Here is a 16,015-nt window from a genome sequence, read left to right on the forward strand (position 1 = left end):
TTGCCCCTTCCCCCCCTGTCCGCTATGCTTCTTGAAACCCAAGGGCGCGCCATTCTTTTCAGACTCGAAACCTTCAAAAAAAAAAAAGCAATTGTTGATAATTTTTGTTGTCAGACGAGTGAATGAAATGAATGATATGACTGGAATGAAAGACCATTCTTTTACCTGATTAAAAAAAGACTTTTTCATTTCGTAGCTACCTAGGTATTCATTAATAAGCCAATCTAACTGGAAACCACCCGACGCCTGATCACTTGTATTCCTCAATTTTGTGTCCTGCACATTGCTGAACGAGTGTGCCTGTGTATCCCTGAAATTGGAAAAAAAGGTAAAAAAAAGGTAAAAGATCATTAAGTATTAGTACCAGCCGTGTCCATTCTCACCGAGCTTGACACCCTTGGGATTCAGACTGATGATGCGCTGTCCCGGGATGGTCTCCTGGGTGAAGGCGGACTCGAAGATGCCGGAGATGGAGCGGCGGCCAAGCTGGGCGAAGGAGTCGTAGGGCTGATCCGGGGAACTCTCGCCATTACACGCGGCCCATTCCGGGGATGTTAGCGGGGAAGAGCCGTCGCCCAGGTCGCTCCAACGGGTGACGACGATGGCGTGGCGGAAATGCCTGCTACGCGGGTCGGACTTGTCTTCTGTCAGGCGGATCTCGATGAGGTACTCGGACGGGCACTCCGGGCAGCGGCGCATCGGGCGGCATTTATTGCAGAGGGTGGTGAAGGAGTTGGGGTTGTAGGCGCGGCCGGCGAAGGCGTCGCGCACACGGGCCTCGGCGCCCTGCAGGCCGGCCGTGGCCCGCGGGCGTGGAATATGGCCCAGCGCACACTTGCAGGCGTCCATGAGCTCCCCGTCGCGCCAGTGCGCGCATGCACTAAAGAACGGCCAGTAGTCCTCGCGCGAGTAGAGCAGCATGCGCTGCGCGGAGAGAGGCATGCCCGGGTCGGCGAAGCCTGAGCTCACCACTCGCACTAGCAGCCGGTTCTGGTGAACTAGGTAGCGCGTGTTGTGTGTCCAGCCGTCACGTTTCCATCGCCGGCTAAGTGCCTCGGCGGGGATCCCGTATACGGGAGCCCCAAACCGCTGCGCCCGCGTCGTCAGCTGTACAAAGGAGAACGGCAGCACGCGGCCGTGCGTCAGCCGGTGGCGCGGCGGCGGGTTCAGCGAGTTATGAGCTTCCGGGCAGCTGAAGATCGGGTCCACCACGTTCGCCGGCTGCAGGCATTCCTGACCGGGCTTGATCCGGCGGTGATACCGCGCACAGGGGAAACAGAGCAGATGCAGAGGCAGCTGACTGTCCAACCTCACCAGGAACCCGATCTTATCACGGTGATGATCGGGATCTTCCAGCGCCGAGAAGTACCCAGTCCCCAGCCGCTGCAGCAGCGTCTTACTAGCCAGCGCCAGGGCTGCAGCATCACTGAGTGGCAGGTACATAGCGATGCCCGCCCACAGCTCGGCAGAGAGACTAGCCACATCGTGGTCCCCCGGCGGGCGGAAGCTGTCGTCTTCCGCCACGAATCCGGCGGACTCGGAGTTGTCTTGGATGCCTAAGGCATGAAACATGGTGGTGTAGTCCTGCCGTTCGCCCAGCTGCTTGTCGACCTGGGAATGCAGTGCCCGGTATTTGAGCCGATGGGCCTCCAGTGGTGCCAGGGGCGGCAGGTCTGGAACCCCTTCATTCCCATCGAAGTCGCTGCTCAGCTTGCTGCCCTGCCTGGACGCTGTTTGACGCAGGTTGGGGTTCGACGCGCCGCTCTTCCGAAGGACCTGGCGCGACTTCTTGGGCCGCAGCACGCCGCTGAAGAACGACTTGACGCCGCTTTGATGGCCGGGACTATCGACAGACATGGTCAGCACGGAGTCACACAAAACAATTGCTCATAGGAACAGGAAGAACTGATGTCGAAGAAAGATGGGAACAAGATGTCATGTCATGATCCGCTGAAACCCGGGATTTGTTCCGACCGCCTTCATCACCGCTTTTGCACGAGTGGTCAGTATTAGTCAGCAGTTATTAGTAATCAGGGCCTGGTCTTGGGCGTTTGGATTGTAAACAAGAGACGGTATTTTGGAAGATTAGAATGGAACTTGGTTGAAAAGATATATCCCAAGACTAACTTCTATGGGGACTATCCGGCAACAAGTAGATTTAGATATAATTACACGTAGCAGTGATGTCCCGAGTGGTACTGCTTAACCGACGCTTACGAGAAACGCTTCTCGACGGTCTTCCAGTTGATAACCTCCCAGATGGCCTTGAAGTACTCGGCCTTGCGGTTCTGGTACTGGAGGCTATAAAGGGTAAGAAATGAGTTTTGTTTTCTTTGGTGGAAAGGGACAGTATAAAGGGACTTACTAGTAGGCATGTTCCCAGGCATCGATGCCGAGGAGGGGAGTGAACTGGCCGACCACAGGGTCCTGGTTCTAAAAAGAAAATGAGTATACAGCAGTATACAGAGTGGATGGTGATTTGAAAAGGTGTACTTACAGCGTAGGTCTTGATGGAGATGTCACCGGTCTGCTTGTCCTTGACCAGCCAGGCCCAGCCACTGCCCTGGATACCGGCCAGGGCCGTGTTGAACTTGTTCTGGAACTCGTCCAGGCTGCCGTAGGACTCGTTGATGGCCTTGGACAGCGCGCCGGAGGGAGCTTCGCCGCCACCGGCGCTCTTGGGGGCCAGGTTCTCCCAGAAGAGGGTATGGTTGATGTGGCCACCTCCGTGGAAGTTGATCAACGGCTTGAGCGCAATCTGGGCCGCGATGTCTTCCTTGTGCTGGGCCTCCTGCAGCTGCTCCAGCGCGGTGTTGTAGCTGTTCACGTAGGTCTGGTGGTGGTTCTTGTGGTGGAGCTCCATGATCTTGCCGGAAATCGAAGGCTCAAGAGCGCCATAGTCGTCTGTCTCATTTCAGTATTTCTCATCGTGTTGATAACGTCCTCGGCAATTTCCTCGGATAATGGCAAAATAGCTCAACGGGATAATATTAAACAACACCACCACCAACGACAAAAAGTATATATAATAACGTAATAGTAATGGAAAAATCACGACAGATTGAATGTCAGAATGAACACATACAGGCAAGATCAGGCAGAGTGGCCTTGCCGCGGGCAAAGGTCATGCCCGCAATACCGGAAGCCCGAGGAGCTGCGGAAGCTCCGGCGCGCACAGCAGCGCGGGCAGAAGAGCGGAACAGAGTAGCAGACATGATGCACGAGATGGACACAAGCAATGATAATGCGAGAAATCTGCAATCCAACAAGAGCGAAGAGCGACGCAGTCGAAGGTTGAAGCCGGATTCCCATCGCGCTAACGTCATTGTTTCCGGCCCGGACCTATTTTCTTCCGGCCGGCCACAGCTCTACCTTCCCAGTCCCTATCGGGCAGTCCCGTGACTTGCTAAGGCATCTTCCACGACCAGCTTTCTCGAGCAGTCGACAGCGAATAATAATGTGCTAGGTGTGCTGCGAGCCCCCTATCGCTTGCTCTGTTGCATCGGTCGATTGCAGCAGCCATGGATTCGCCACCTGGTTCGCCGTCTGCCGGGCAGAAGCGCAAAATCGCCGACATGAGCTCCTCCGACGAGGAAGAGTCGCGCCCGTCGTTTGGGTTCCGCGGCTTTGCGAGGGCCTCTTCTCGGTCGGAGTCGCCCCCTTCATCGGGGTTGGGAGGTGGGAGACGCAGTCCGTGGAGTAACACGATGAACGCAGCACACAGAGGACTAGGAGGAGGAGGAGGAGGAGGAGGAGGGAACCCAAAGACCGGTGGGAAGGGAGGTGCGGGGACCGGTGCAAATTCGTTTGCAGCACGGATGATGGCAAAAATGGGGTACAAAGAAGGCCAGGGTCTGGGTTCGAGTGGACAGGGTATCGTCAACCCCATCGAGGTGCAGGCCCGCCCACAGGGTATTGGGTTGGGTGGTGTGCGCGAGAAGACAAAACAAGCCCGCGAGGAAGAAAAACGCGAGGCAGCACGGAGGGGAGAGGTTCTGGAAGACAGTTCCGATGAAGAACGGAAGAGACGACAGAAGAGGAGGGAGGAGAAGAAGCAACAGCGAGATAGCCGCAGTGCGACGGGCACACCGATACCGCGAGCGAAGCCCAAATTCCGGACTGCTCGTGAGATGGAGGATGATATGGCGGGCCTTGAGGTCCCCAATGTGCTCAAGTCCCTCATCGACGCCACTGGCAAAGAACAGAGGGTTCTAACGTCCACCGCAGGGCTGATGGCCCCGCTAGAGTTCGTGAATGAGAGTGAAGGAGAGGCGCTCAAGATCGCCCGACGTGCGCGTACAGATTTGGAAGCTTTTGCGGACGAGTGGAAGGGTCTGACGGAACGCAAGAATTATATCGAGATGGAGGAGGCCCAGACGGTCGAAGAACTGGACACTCAGCAGCACAAGATAGACCAGCTCGGACAGCTTATCGCGGCAGTGGGACAGCTAGAGATCTTTACTGAGGACGATACGATAGCCCGGTTCGATCAACTCACGGGGAAATTGGAATCCATCGAGTCGGCATACCGTGAGATGGTCGATGACTACCGACTATCGGAGACTGCTGTTGCTGCCATCCATCCTCTCTTTCGCCAGGCGATGGAAGATTGGGAACCGCTCAAGGAGCCGACTTTGTTGGTATCGCATCTTCGCCGTCTTCTCCCCCTCCTCTCCCGAAAGTCTACCGAAGAAAACAAACACCGGCAGTCTACGTCGCCCTATGAGACGATGATCTACACCTTGTGGTTGCCTCGGGTCCGCTCAGCCCTTCTCAACGACTGGGATGTCTACGATCCTGCACCAGCTACCGCTCTGGTCGTGGCATGGAAAGAAATTATTCCGCCGTTCATCTACACCAACGTTTTGGACCAGCTTGTGGTTCCAAAGCTGAGCAATGCTCTCAAAGAATGGAAACCGAGAAGTAGTAGCAGGCGCCATGGATCATCACGTCAGCATTCCCAGAAATTCCCATGGTGGCTCTTCACCTGGTTGCAGTATCTGGACGAACGCCACACCAACCCGAAGCATGCCACTGGTCTTCTGTCGGATGCAAAACGGAAATTCCGCGTGGTACTGGATACCTGGGATATCCGCCAGGGTCTCATCAACGGGGTTGAACTGTGGAAAGACGCCCTAGGGTCAGAATTCGATGTGTCATTGCGGAACCACCTCCTGCCGCGCCTGGCCCGTCACCTCCGTGAAGACTTTGAAGTCAACCCGCAAGATCAAGATCTGACGGCACTAGAAGACGTATTGAAGTGGAAGCCATTCTTCAAGTTGAACGTGATTGGCCTGCTCCTTGTCGCCGAGTTCTTCCCCAAGTGGCACCAGATTCTTTACGTCTGGCTGACCAACGACCCCAACTACGAAGAAGTCGCAGAATGGTTCTCCTGGTGGTGCAGCCAGTTCCCAGAGGAAATCAATCAGCTCAAAATTGTTGATGAAGAATGGACAAAGGGCCTCGTTACCATGGATCGGGCTTCTCGTTTGGGCGACCGCGCCGCCGCCGAACTCCCCCCGCCAACAGCCACAACAGCAACAACCCAGACAGCCAAGGAGACCGCAGCAGCACAGCCAGCTATTTCAGATGTTCCTCCTGCACAAGCTCCACGCAAACCCAAAGTAGCGGAGGAGGTTGCCTTCAAGGACATCCTGGAGGTCTGGTGCGCCGAGCAGGGTCTGATTATGCTTCCCTTACGCGAAGCCCATCCGCAGAACGGGCAGCCCTTGTTCCGCATCACTGCCAGCGCAACAGGCAAAGGCGGCGTGGTCGCTTTCATTCAAGGCGACGTCGTCTGGACACAGAACAAGAAGGCCAAAGACCTCTGGGAACCGATGGGCTTGGAAGATCGACTGGTCGAACGGGCAGAGGGGAGATGAAGGTCACGGGGCTCCTGTATATATTCAATTTGCCATGAGTATGATATTTTGCCATGAGGATATCCACATCAGAAAAGAATGGCCAAAGACTTATGACCTGGCCGTGTAGAATAGTAGCATAGCAGCATAGCAGCATAGCCATAGTGGCATAGCTATCAAAAATCATGTGACTCCGACCCCTGATGAGTCAGCATCTAGATATTTCGTCTGGGCCGGGTCAAAAACAATTCAATTAAAACAATACAAACATAAAACAACATGATGAGCGCCGAGCCACGGCATGGAGGTCTGCAAGACCAGACCTTTGTTCTGGTCACAGGCGCAAATAGGTGATTGCACAATTGGTCTTACTGAACGAGTCTAAGTATCTCTTACTAACACTGTCATCATTTAGCGGCGTAGGCTTCTCGATATGCTGCCGTCTGGCGGACGAATTCCTCGCAACACATCCACCGACGCAGAGCCTGACCGTGATTTTCACCACGCGGAGCACGAAGAAGGGCAATGAGACCATCACCCGACTCCACGAATACCTTCGCCGGTCGTCGAAATCGTCGTCCCCCATCGCCGACCGGGTGACCTTCGTCTCGGAGAATGTCGATCTGACCGATCTGGTCTCCGTGCGAGCTCTCTCGCGGCGCCTGGTGGCCTCGATGCCGAAACTCGACGCGATCATCCTCAACGCCGGCAGTGGGGGGTTCACTGGCGTCAACTGGCCGCAGACAATCTGGGGCGTGTGCACGGATCTAGTCCACGCGCTCTCCTGGCCGTGGTATAAACTGTCGGAAGTTGGCGTGTTGACAAAGCCACAAATCCAGCAAAGCAAAGAAGGCCAAGACGAACCACCCCTGGGTTTCGTCTTCTGTTCCAATGTATTCGGCCACTACATGCTCGCGCACAACGTCATGCCTCTGCTGCGGCGCTCGGGCGCGCCCAACGGACCGGGGCGCGTCGTCTGGGTCTCCAGCCTGGAAGCCACGATCGAACACTTCGACATCGACGACATCCAGGGCCTCCGCTCCTCGTTCACCTACCAGTCTTCCAAGGCGTTGACCGATCTTCTCGCGCTTACCTCCGACCTCCCTTCCACCGCGCCGTGGGTGAATAAATTTCTCGCCATTGACGATAACCCAGTTACATCCAATAAAGAAAGGGAAAAAGAAGAACCAAAAGTCTACCTTTCTCACCCGGGTATCTGTGCAACGGCCATCATGCCGCTCGCCTTACCGCTCGTCTACGCCATGCTATTGGCCTTCTGGATGGCCCGCTTGCTAGGATCCCCCTGGCACACGCTATCGACGTACCTGGGCGCCGCGTCGTCCGTGTGGCTTGCCCTCTCGCCGCAAGCGGACATCGACGCCGCAGAGGAACCATATCGAATGCACGGAGGCGGGCGTCCCAAATGGGGGTCCGCTTGTGACTGGATCGGGCGCAGCCGCATCGCCTCCACGGAGATCGAGGGATGGGGGTACGCTGGTGTGGTCGGGGAGCCGGTCGTAGAGCGGGATCGTGTGCAGCGGCGCAAGCGTGGCGCCACGACTCTCACGCCCGAGGCGAAGGAGCATTTCGAGGAGTTGGGTCGGAGGTGTTGGCGCGAGATGGAGGAGTTGAGGGTTCAGTGGGATGAAATCCTGGATCGAGAGGAGGGTTCCTAAATGAGCGAACGAACCTCTTTCTACTACTCTTCTTCTAACTGTACTATTTAGTGAACTACTAATCTACGAGCCCTAATCTACTACATATTAATATGACCACAACGATTATTTTGTATTTACAGACCCTATGCCCACATACATCATTAAATCGGATATAGCGATCCCATAAACCAGGAGACGGGATAAAACGCGTGAGAGGAGCAATCCACAGCCATCCAAAAGAGAAGAGTTAAAAAAAAGAACAATCGGGGCGGATTGCTGTAAAAAAAAAAAAGAGAACAAGTTCAAAAAAAGGCAAAAAAAAGGCACGCTCCAAACCATCAAGGTGTATGGATGATGCCTCCGAGAAGGAAAAAAAAGAGGGGAGCGGTCAAGGCCTTTTTTGAGGCAAGGAATTGAGCGAGAAGAGCGTCTGAACCCGACAAAGCATAGAAGACGACAAAGCAGGACTCCGGTTCCATGCATCTGAGCGACGAGGTGTGAGATTTGGGGGGGAGGGGCGGAAGGACGTTCAAAGGGAATTTGTTCGTGAGGATTACATGATAATCGCGGGGACTAGATAATTAGTTAGAGGCGAGATGATTTGGCAAATACAGAAGAGAGAGGGAGGTGACTTACCATCAATGTTTTGCTTGATGCTCTTGTGAGGCAAAATGGATCCTCCGTTGACATAAACCTCGTCAGCAATGGTGACATCGTCGCCAAGGACGGTGACGTTCTCGAGACGCGCCCACTTTCCGACAGAGCTGTTCCAGCCGACGATGGTGGACTTGACCCAGGCGTGGTCCTTGACCTTGCTGTTCTCCAGGAGCACCGAGCGCTGCAGGCGGACGCCGTCACCAATGACCACGTTGGGCCCGATGACCACGTTCGGGCCAATGCGACAGTTCTTGCCAATCTTGGCGGAGGGGTCGACCATGACGTTGCCACCGTAGACAAAGGGCTCCGAGTTGGCGGCGAGCAGCTTGGAGTTGCGCTTGGCGAGTGAGGTCAGGTAGAGGCAGGTGCCGGTCAGGAAGTCCTTGGGCTGGCCGACATCCATCCAGAAGCCCTCGAGGTCAAAGGAGTGTAGTTGGCCGTCCTTGCAGATGGCCGGGAAAGTCTCCTGCTCGATCGAGGTGGGGCGCAGCTCAATGCGGTCCAGCACACTAGGGTTGAGGATGTAGATACCGGCGTTGATGCGGTTGCCCACAAACTCGACGGGCTTCTCCACGAAGCGGTCGATGCGTGAGGGGTGGTTGGGCTTGTGCACGACCACGCCGTACTTGGATGGCTCGTCCACCTTGGTCACCACAATGGTGCCCTCTTGCCCGTGGCGCCGGTGGAACTCGGCCAGCTCCTTGAACGGGTAGTCGCAGATGACATCCGAGTTCAGAACAAAGAACGGCGAGTCATCCTTGCCCAGGACCTTCTCTGCCAGCTTCAGGGGGCCTGCCGTCCCGAGGGGCTCGGACTCGACCGAGAAATCGATCTTGACATTGTATTGCTCCTCGTACTGTAATGTAACCATTAGCACCCGCTCTTCCCCCCCTCTGTATATCTATCTCCTCAATCAATTCCAATGAGCTAACCTTCTTCAACGTCGAGACCATAATATCCGGTCGGTAGTTGACCGCCAACACAATATCCGTCACGCCCGCGGCCGCCAGGCTTTCGATCTGGTGCAGGATCATCGGCCGGTTTCCGAACTCGACGAGAGGCTTGGGGAGCGTCAGAGTCTAATCGCAAACCGAGTCAGTTCGTTCAAAGTCCATTTGTATATATATATATAAGTAACTCTAGCTCTCAACAGCCGTTTCCCCCGCCCACGATCGATGGAGATCGTCGGCGGGGTGGGAACTAGGAACTGGGAACTCACCAACGGGCGCAGACGGGTACCAAACCCTCCGACAAGAATAAGAGCTACAAGACGGTCAGCTCTGGGGAATTGTCTTCTCCATCTGTCTTTCCACCACAGCTTCGACACGTACCCTTCATGGTGATGGTGTGTATGTGTGTGGGGGGGGGGCAAGAAACAGGGAGATTGATATCAAACGGTTTGCCGGTCAGATAGATCCCTCAGGCCACGGTGGAGGAGGGGCCAGGAAACGTGTGTAACGAGGGGAAGAGGGCGGGAGGTAGAGGAATCAAAAAAGACAGGCAGACAGCCAGAGACAATGAACGGTGCGGGAAAGAAATAGATCGGGTTGTCTGCGTTAGTTACTCAGGAAAAGCACACTGGGAGGAGCTCAGGTAGATCGAGGATAGGAGAGGCAAAGGGAACAGCTGGCGTTGTTCTTATTTTGCTCTGGCGAGTGGAACGCGGGCGGAAAGTGGCACGTTTGCAGCGCATCAGCCATGGCCCGCCACAGCCCTTGTTGGATTAAGGGGCAGCCCCAAGAAAACGAGAGCGAAAAAAACCTAAAACCAAACAAATAATTCACCCAGAGCAAATGAAATGGGAATGCTTCGGTACAATTGCTAAAGATCGAAGCGGCGTCGGTGGATCAGGGTCACTATAGAACTATTCTACTGGAGCTCTAGTCCAGCCCCTACAGTCTAGGATTCCTAGTAGTTATTCCTAGTATTCCTACACAGCCCCAATCTCCTTCCTGGACCTTTGCGACGATGGCTCGACTCCTCATTGTCGGATGTCTCTACCTTCAATATCCATCCCACTGCCGCGTTGTGGCTTCGGGTGTTCCAGACCTCATGTCACACATGGCCTATCTCCATCCCGGTCGGCTGCACATTCCTCGTGCTTGGGCTGGTGACTGGATCGGGGAACGCAGCCTCGGCTTCCCCGCGCTCAGTAGAGCGAGCACCGAATGAATTCCGCAAGTCTCAGGCCGGAAATCTGAAACCATACAACGGTCATGGGATGGGTGGTGATCTCGGACTAGATGGCGACGCATCCCTGCCGGTTTATTTTGGGACCCGTCAGGTGTAGCAAAGCTGTACTCCGCACCATCATGAGATCTAACCACGGTTCATCGATGATTTCGGCAGCCAAGCCTTGTTCTGTTCTTCATCATATTATTCTTGCAGCGACTGAGGCCATCAACAGGTGTGTATGGATCATTATTTTCCTCTTCTCTCACTGCGTATCCGGGGGCAGCAGTCCAGCCTCACCGCCTTCCCGATCCGGGCCGCTGTCAACAAAACGCAACATCCATGCACGCACTCGGCGCACTCTGACCAGGAGCAGATCGTCGCTCGGACCGGTTGCGTTGTTGCTGTTGATCGCTTGCAGGTCGTAGACACCGCCTGCGTCGGTGAGGTCGACCGGTCGTCGGTACAGCAAATGGATCTTGGTCAGCCCTCGCCGCAGACTCTGACCATACACCCGGTCTTGGAAGACACTCAGGCCGACCGTCCGCAATAAGACGATGTCTCGCGGTCGGAGAGCACTCAGAGTGCGGCGAAGCTCGTGGTCGTGAGAGCTGTGGCTGGCTTCCAGCGCAGGCAGCCAAACGGTGACGCCAAACCCAGTCCTCGTCTCGTCTGCGACCACCAGCTCGACGATCTCGAGTTCCCTCTTCCATTGCCGAGTTACCACGCGGCGTGGGGGACGTACGGTGATGACTCCTACGACAAGATTGACCGACATGGTCTGCGGCGCAATAGAGAGAAGATAGTTTGCATTCGGGACGTCCTCTAGATCGCTCAGCTGCCCATGCAACGGCACAGATGCTGCAGCGTCCAAGGACGGTGGTAACGCAGAGATAAGAGAGCGTCCAGAGCTCTCTGTCTGCAGATCGCTCTCTTGTATTGAATCTTGGGAGACGGATATCTCCGAGGTTTCGTGGACTGTAAATGAATGGTCGTAGAACTGCGAGATAACGAGGTTTCCTGTGCCCGTCACCGACTGCCTCTCTTCATCGCTCGCCGCAAAGTGCTGCGGTGCGAGGAAGACAGTCGTCTCTAGCCCGAGATCGTCGGCATTCCATTGCCGCAGTTGCCTCCACCTCACTGTATGACCCTCCGCGGACCGGCAAGCCTCAACATCCTCGACTATATCGGAAGTGAAGGGAGCAATCGGCCCACAGAGCAACCCATCCTCCTTCCAGCACAAGTTCTGCGAAATCGGGCTTCCGGTCAGGAAGATTAAACGGGTCGGCATCGAGCAGTCACTCAGCCAGCATCAAACCTGCTTCCCTCGATGATCCAGCATCCAGTTTCTCTCTCCAGCCCGGTGGGAAGTCGTTCGTTGGAACGGCAGATTAGGCAGCGACCAGGGAAAGTCAGTAAACCGTTCAATCGTTTTGGAGGATGCCAAGACTGCAATAGCGATGGCGACAGCCAAACGAATTCAACGAGAATTAAGAAGCAGTTAGCAGTCTTATAATTTCTTTTCTCCCGTTCTAAGAGCCAGAGCAGCCTTCTGATCCAAAGTAAGGTAGTTATTCGGGTGGACAGATTGAAGGACATTCACGAATCACGATTCACGGCTCCTCTGATGTCACCTGACCTGTGGCCTAAGGCACCAAGGCAGCAACAAGAATTCGCCTCAACGTCTTCCCTTCCATGGACTCAAAAGGCCGACCCCGGAACACGCCAGACACCAGATCGGATCTTCGCCTCCTTCCCTTTCGCCATCTTCGCGTCCGCGATGGACGTTTTTTCTACTTGCAACTGATCGCTCACTACCTCTGACGGAGATTCTCAGATCAATCCTTTGAGGAAGAGTCACAACTTCTCTCACGTTCGCGGCCGTGTGCCGCTGGTTTTCGGAACAGTCATGGTTCTCCCACTCCCTGTTTCGCGGCCGGTAAGCAGACTGACCTGCTATTTGCTTGTTGAGTGTTCATTCTCTGAGTTGATATGTGTGTTTTGTTTTTACAGAATTTATCAATCATCACCTCAGATCTCTGGCCTTCCATGTCCAATGTTGTTGCCGCGCCTTGGAGGGGGCTCAGCGGCCATCTGCCCGCAAATGGCCTCCAGAGACGCTCGATGTCCCAGAGCCCCGCCAGACGAGGTGAGACGCAAGAGAACATAGCGGTATGTTGTCTCCGGAACCTTTTCTTTTTTGATATTGGCTTGGTATGTTGGTATGGAAGTTAATGGCTGGTAGATGGCTCCGCGTCTGTCGTTGCCGGAGTGCCTAGGCAAAGTCTCTCTGGACGTCTTGGAGAGGAGTGCGATGATACGGCCAGTGCATCCCAGCCGGTTTTCCTCGAGATTCAATAAGAAGGGTAAGTTGAGTTTAGGAATAATGTTTGTTTTTTGGTATCCTGACATCGTCGTGTTCTATTAGGCAACACACTTTGGACCTCGACTGCGGCCAACGGCCTTCGCATTAATCCCACCTCTTCCCGTTCCTACTCTGCTCTCTCGTCACCACTTGGACTTGATTCTTTACGCCGCCTGCCCAAGGTCGACGGTTTGTCGCAGTGGCAACAACAGCGGTTTCTGTTCGGAAGTTCGGCGCAGAACGTCCTTGCGCAGATGGAAAAGACCGCGAACAATAACCCGAACAACCCCAGTGTGCAGAATACGTTCTACCAGGCTCTTCTCCGTGCAAACATGCCGGCCATCGTGGTCGAGCGGTATCGCAGCGGTCATTTTGCGAGCAACTCCGCGTCCGAGGCGGTCTTCTTGAAGGCTCTCCAGCGTGTCGGGGGCGCGGACTCGGTGGCTGCGGCGCAGATCCAGGATCAAAACCAGAACCTCAGCTCGGAGCAGCTCCAGGCCATCGGCCAGGCTGTCGCGGCTCGCAACTACGGCAACTCCATCGGCATGGCGACGCGGCAGACTGGCACCGGGGCCAAGGAAGCACCGCTGTATGTCGTGGTGGAAGAATCCTTGGGCAGTGCAGTATTCCGTTGGATCAAATTCCTGCTCTACTTTGGCTTTTTCGCGTACATGTCTCTCGTCCTGGTCACCATTCTTGTCGAAACCACCGGGGTGTTGAAGAACATCCGGGGCCCGCAAAGCAACGAAGCCCAACCGGAACAGCAGAAGGTCCGGTTTAGCGACGTTCATGGATGCGATGAAGCCAAGGATGAACTTCAGGAGCTGGTCGAGTTCTTGCTCAACCCGGAACGGTTCTCTTCTCTCGGCGGCAAACTGCCCAAGGGTGTCTTGCTTGTGGGACCCCCCGGTACTGGCAAGACTCTGCTTGCCCGTGCCGTTGCCGGTGAGGCCGGGGTACCGTTCTTCTACATGTCTGGCTCGGAGTTTGATGAGGTGTACGTGGGTGTGGGTGCCAAGCGCGTGCGCGACCTATTCGCGCAGGCACGAGCCAAGTCCCCCGCGATCATCTTCATTGACGAGCTCGACGCTATTGGTGCGAAACGCAACGAGCGCGACGCGGCGTATGTGAAGCAGACGCTGAATCAGCTGCTCACCGAGCTCGATGGATTCTCACAGACCAGCGGGGTGATCATCATCGCCGCGACCAACTACCCACAGCTACTGGACAAGGCCCTGACCCGACCGGGACGGTTTGACCGCAAGGTTGTCGTGGGCCTGCCGGACGTGCGAGGCCGCATCGACATTCTCAACCACCACACCAAGGATATCCAGATCAGCGCCGACGTCGACCTGCAGGTGGTGGCGCGGGGCACGCCGGGCTTCTCCGGCGCCGATCTGGAGAACCTGGTCAACCAGGCGGCAATCCACGCCAGCCGGAACCGGTCGACCAAGGTTGGACCCCTCGATTTCGACTGGGCCAAGGATAAGATCATGATGGGCGCCGAGGCTCGCAGCCGGATCATCCAGGACCAAGACAAGCTCCTGACGGCATACCACGAAGCCGGGCATGCTCTTGTCGCCTACTTCTCGGCATCTGCGACCCCGCTGTACAAGATCACCATTGTTCCCCGCGGCATGGCTCTGGGGGTAACCCACTTTTTGCCCAAGATGGACCTGGTTTCGCGGAACTACACCGAGTATCTGGCAGATATTGACGTTGCGATGGGCGGCAAGGCTGCCGAAGAGCTAATTTTCGGGCCCGACAAAGTGACCAGTGGTATTTCAGCGGTATGTCTATCAAGTGATTTTTACGGAGTGTGTGTTTGTTGTGGTTGTTTATTCTATACTAATCATGTTTAGGACATCCAATCCGCTACGGAAACGGCATTCACGCTGGTGACACAATTCGGGTACTCGAAGAAACTGGGCAACGTGGACCTGTCGACCAATTACAACCGGCTCTCCTCGGAGACGAAGCAGGAGATCGAAGCCGAGGTGCGCCGACTGGTAGACGAGGCGACGGCGCGGGCATCCAAGATCCTGACGGAGAAGCGCACGGAGCTGGAGCTGCTGACGCGGGCGCTGCTCGAGTACGAGACGCTCACCAAGGAGGAGATGGAGAAGGTCCTCCGTGGCGAGAAACTGGAGAAACTCGGCTCCCTGCCTGAGGCGCCGCTCAAGCTGCCCGAGGCGCTGCAGACTGCTCCCATCCGGCCGGCTAGGGCGGCCGAGGAGCCGTCAAGCCATACCGCGAGCAATGCTTGATCATCACCAGTGTCATTTCCAGCTTAGCAGCGTCAGTATGTAGTATGTATATCAATGTAGCTATCCTAGCACTTGTCCTGTAACTCTCTCCCTACCTAGTAGTAGGTAGTTGACTGTATGTAGTAAATTACAGGATCCGGGACGCATCCGATTGGCGTCTAATCATCTCAGGATTATACCTAGTACCTACTACATACCTACATTAGGTAATACCTTACTATCTAAATGAATACACAGGTATTCAATAAGTACTGTTTAGTAGTAGTAGTAGTAGTAGTGGTGGTTATCTTACCTGTATCTACAGTATACCTGGCACCCCTACTCCGTACTCCGTACTCCGTAAACTCCATGGTATTGGATATATTCTATTCTATCTCATTTTCGACAGTTTCCTAGAAAAGTCAGCTAGAGAGTATATATGTATATGGAAACTCCATAAGATCATCTACAGTACTACGGAATGGCTGGACAACATACCACAGTCTTCATCTATACGATCCTCTCTGGCAGAGTTAGCCAGAGACAAATGTATCATCCACACACAAACATACACACACGGCATCATCATTTTCTTACATGCTCACGACGTTCAATGGACAGGTCTTGCCTGTCCGCGCGTAGACGGCGCACCACGCTATCACTAGGAAGCGGTGGTGTCCGCATCGGAAGTTGACCTGGTTATGGTCGCACATGAGGTAGTAGTTCCGTATGTAGTAGGGTCCGTATGTAATAGGGTAGTAGGAGGGCTAATATAAAACGAGACAATCTGATAGGAACATCAAGTGGCACTCTTATACTCCTTAAAACGACCAGTGGAGTCTTGACTTCGTCGGTGATTATGACGGCCAGTTTTTTTTTTTTTTTTTTTTTTACTTTCCAAGGCAAATAAGTTCATGAAGCTTCTTCCTGGTGGCGCATGAGTTGGCCCCAACGCCGTTTAATTTCTTAACCCCAAGGAGAAAAATTTCGGTTTGTAAGGCGCAGGTTTCTCTTGAGCCAGTAGATGGAGGCCAGACCGGAAGAGGAAGAGTGAGA

The 16,015-nt window shown here is 54.8% G+C and overlaps 8 protein-coding genes across 8 annotated transcripts; 4 read left to right on the plus strand and 4 right to left on the minus strand.

Moving 5' to 3' along the window:
• Positions 1-162: 162 nt before the first annotated feature.
• ASPZODRAFT_129891 (hypothetical protein) lies at positions 163-2,259 on the minus strand. Its single transcript, XM_022722383.1, has one exon. The coding sequence runs from the start codon at positions 1,855-1,857 to the stop codon at positions 358-360; it is 1,500 nt and encodes a 499-aa protein (XP_022583937.1). The 5' UTR covers positions 1,858-2,259; the 3' UTR covers positions 163-357.
• On the minus strand, positions 2,214-3,215 carry ASPZODRAFT_59877 (hypothetical protein; the record flags this gene model as incomplete). Its single annotated transcript, XM_022728875.1, has 4 exons — positions 2,214-2,301; positions 2,366-2,433; positions 2,498-2,904; positions 3,086-3,215. The coding sequence occupies 4 exons, from the start codon at positions 3,213-3,215 to the stop codon at positions 2,214-2,216; spliced, it is 693 nt and encodes a 230-aa protein (XP_022583938.1).
• Positions 3,216-3,777: 562 nt separating this feature from the next.
• On the plus strand, positions 3,778-6,071 carry ASPZODRAFT_129893 (hypothetical protein). Its single transcript, XM_022722384.1, has one exon. It carries the CDS (start codon positions 3,831-3,833, stop codon positions 5,880-5,882), a length of 2,052 nt encoding a protein of 683 aa, XP_022583939.1. The 5' UTR covers positions 3,778-3,830; the 3' UTR covers positions 5,883-6,071.
• A 51-nt stretch (positions 6,072-6,122) lies between these two features.
• Positions 6,123-7,637, plus strand: ASPZODRAFT_92105 (hypothetical protein). Its single transcript, XM_022730436.1, has 2 exons — positions 6,123-6,211; positions 6,277-7,637. Exons 1-2 carry the CDS (start codon positions 6,141-6,143, stop codon positions 7,535-7,537), a joined length of 1,332 nt encoding a protein of 443 aa, XP_022583940.1. The 5' UTR covers positions 6,123-6,140; the 3' UTR covers positions 7,538-7,637.
• A 435-nt stretch (positions 7,638-8,072) lies between these two features.
• Positions 8,073-9,514, minus strand: ASPZODRAFT_140330 (hypothetical protein; the record flags this gene model as incomplete). The annotated part of the gene is made up of 5 exons (XM_022724655.1): positions 8,073-8,092; positions 8,156-9,032; positions 9,109-9,255; positions 9,396-9,439; positions 9,508-9,514. The coding sequence occupies 5 exons, from the start codon at positions 9,512-9,514 to the stop codon at positions 8,073-8,075; spliced, it is 1,095 nt and encodes a 364-aa protein (XP_022583941.1).
• Positions 9,515-10,613: 1,099 nt separating this feature from the next.
• Positions 10,614-11,639, minus strand: ASPZODRAFT_59866 (hypothetical protein; the record flags this gene model as incomplete). The annotated part of the gene is made up of 1 exon (XM_022728874.1): positions 10,614-11,639. The coding sequence occupies one exon, from the start codon at positions 11,637-11,639 to the stop codon at positions 10,614-10,616; it is 1,026 nt and encodes a 341-aa protein (XP_022583942.1).
• Positions 11,640-11,919: 280 nt separating this feature from the next.
• Positions 11,920-12,851, plus strand: ASPZODRAFT_112373 (hypothetical protein). The gene is made up of 3 exons (XM_022721038.1): positions 11,920-12,287; positions 12,362-12,520; positions 12,594-12,851. The coding sequence occupies exons 1-3, from the start codon at positions 12,258-12,260 to the stop codon at positions 12,774-12,776; spliced, it is 372 nt and encodes a 123-aa protein (XP_022583943.1). The 5' UTR covers positions 11,920-12,257; the 3' UTR covers positions 12,777-12,851.
• A 116-nt stretch (positions 12,852-12,967) lies between these two features.
• On the plus strand, positions 12,968-15,804 carry ASPZODRAFT_157826 (hypothetical protein; the record flags this gene model as incomplete). The annotated part of the gene is made up of 6 exons (XM_022726327.1): positions 12,968-13,302; positions 13,333-14,503; positions 14,576-14,886; positions 14,991-15,011; positions 15,050-15,081; positions 15,794-15,804. 6 exons carry the CDS (start codon positions 12,968-12,970, stop codon positions 15,802-15,804), a joined length of 1,881 nt encoding a protein of 626 aa, XP_022583944.1.
• Positions 15,805-16,015: the final 211 nt, after the last annotated feature.

Source organism: Penicilliopsis zonata, assembly GCF_001890105.1.
Source record: "Penicilliopsis zonata CBS 506.65 unplaced genomic scaffold ASPZOscaffold_3, whole genome shotgun sequence".
NCBI classification, from domain to species: domain Eukaryota; kingdom Fungi; phylum Ascomycota; class Eurotiomycetes; order Eurotiales; family Aspergillaceae; genus Penicilliopsis; species Penicilliopsis zonata.